Here is a 1,833-nt window from a genome sequence, read left to right as displayed (position 1 = left end):
GATTGGAATTACAACAAAAGCAGAAAGATTTCCTGAAGTATATGTGAGACTGTGTCCAAGGAGGTTCTGCTTAAGATTGGAATTACAATAAAAGCAATGAAGATAAGTATCAAAAATGGACGCTATTCTGTAACAACTTGAATATAAATTTATCATTGAGACATAGTATTCGAAATCTGGAATTTTTTTTGTGTGTGGAAATGTTCACTGTATTGGATAAAATCTTTCTGACGCTGGCAGGAGTGGAATTCATAATCGGAATGTTAGGGAATGTGTTCATGGGGCTGGTAACCTTCTCTGAATGGGTCAAGAACCAAAAGATTTCCTTAGCTGACTTCATCCTTACCTGCTTGGCTATCTCCAGAATCACTCAACTGTTGGTTTTATTGTTTGAATCATTTATGCTGGGACAACCTTCGTGTTTCTATGCCACTTATAAACTAGCAAAACCTATCACTTTGCTTTGGAGAATGACTAATCACTTAACCACATGGTTTGCTACCTGCCTAAGCATTTTCTACCTCCTTAAGATAGCTCACTTCTCCCATTCCCTTTTCCTCTGGCTGAAGTGGAGAATGAACAGAGTGGTTCTTGTGATTTTTGTATTTTCTTTGTTGTTTCTGATTTTTGACTTTCTATTGCTAGAAACATTTAACGATCTCTTCTTCAATATCTGTAAAATAGATCAAAGTAATCTGACTTTATATTTAGATGAAAGAAAAATTCTTTATGTTAAAACCCAGATTCTTCTTAGCTTGACCTATTTCATACCTATTGCTCTGTCTCTGATTTCGTTGCTCCTTTTATTTCTGTCCTTGGGAAGACACAGCAGAAATTTGAAGCTCAACTCCATGGGCTCAAGAGATTCCAGTACAGAGGCCCACAAAAGGGCCATGAAAATGGTGATGTCCTTCCTCTTCCTTTTCGTAGTTCATTGTTTTTTCACACAATTGACACATTGGATAATTATGTTTTGTAACAGCAAATTCACAAAGTTTGTCTTATTAGCATTATATGTCTTTCCTTCAGGCCACGCATTTATTTTGATTCTGGGAAATAACAAGCTAAGACAGACAGCCTTGAAGGTACTGTGGCATCTTAAAAGCTCCTTAAAAAGAGAAAATCCATTAGCTTTACAGGATAGACTTTCCAGAGCCTTTTCAAAGATAGTAACTCAGTGAGGAAACTTTGAAAATCAATTTTCACTTCTACTATTTTTTTCTACTGGGTTCTTTTAAGTGTTGTTGAGCATAACTGAAACTTTCTCTAGAATAGGTTGCTTTGTATGATAATTCGCCATGGTCAGCCAATATAATTTAAAAAGTAATCATTTTTGTCTAAAACATTGGTTACCAATATTTTAAAGTTTCAAATATTCTTTCAAGGAGAATCTAAATTATTTCATTTTACATGCAAAACATGTGTGTAATTTCAACACATATTTGGGAGAAGAGGCATGTTGTTTTTTAGAAATCAAGATAAATTGCAATTAACTAGGTAGAAGATGTATAAAATATTGATTGAAAATTCATTGAGCAACTAAAGTCATAGGTGAAAAAAGCATGACCTCATAGCTTAAAAGTCTAACTTTTTTTGAATGGAAGAGCACTGCATTGTTGTTATCAGAGATTTTGTTGATATCAAGGAAATAGGATGTTTGATAATAAGAATAATATTCATAGTGCAAGATAATATAAATTGTCTGTGAGTAGAAACTGGTAATATCCCTATAATACTGATCTTATTTGAAACCCCAAGTTGTAAACATTCTAGGCACTTGTTAATTTTGCTAAATTCCAGTATATGCAATGTGCATTTTCATAGGGCAGAAAT

At 33.8% G+C, this 1,833-nt stretch overlaps 1 protein-coding gene across 1 annotated transcript; it reads left to right on the top strand.

The window, feature by feature from the left end:
- The first annotated feature begins 200 nt into the window (after window positions 1-200).
- Window positions 201-1,170, top strand: TAS2R42 (taste 2 receptor member 42). Its single transcript, XM_014740513.3, is given in 2 exon segments — window positions 201-1,132; window positions 1,134-1,170. Coding segments are annotated over 2 exon segments (969 nt in total).
- The last annotated feature ends 663 nt before the right edge of the window (window positions 1,171-1,833 follow it).

This window comes from Equus caballus, chromosome 6 (assembly GCF_041296265.1).
Source record: "Equus caballus isolate H_3958 breed thoroughbred chromosome 6, TB-T2T, whole genome shotgun sequence".
Taxonomy (NCBI): Eukaryota; Metazoa; Chordata; class Mammalia; order Perissodactyla; family Equidae; genus Equus; species Equus caballus.
This window is presented reverse-complemented; position numbering and strand designations above follow the sequence as displayed.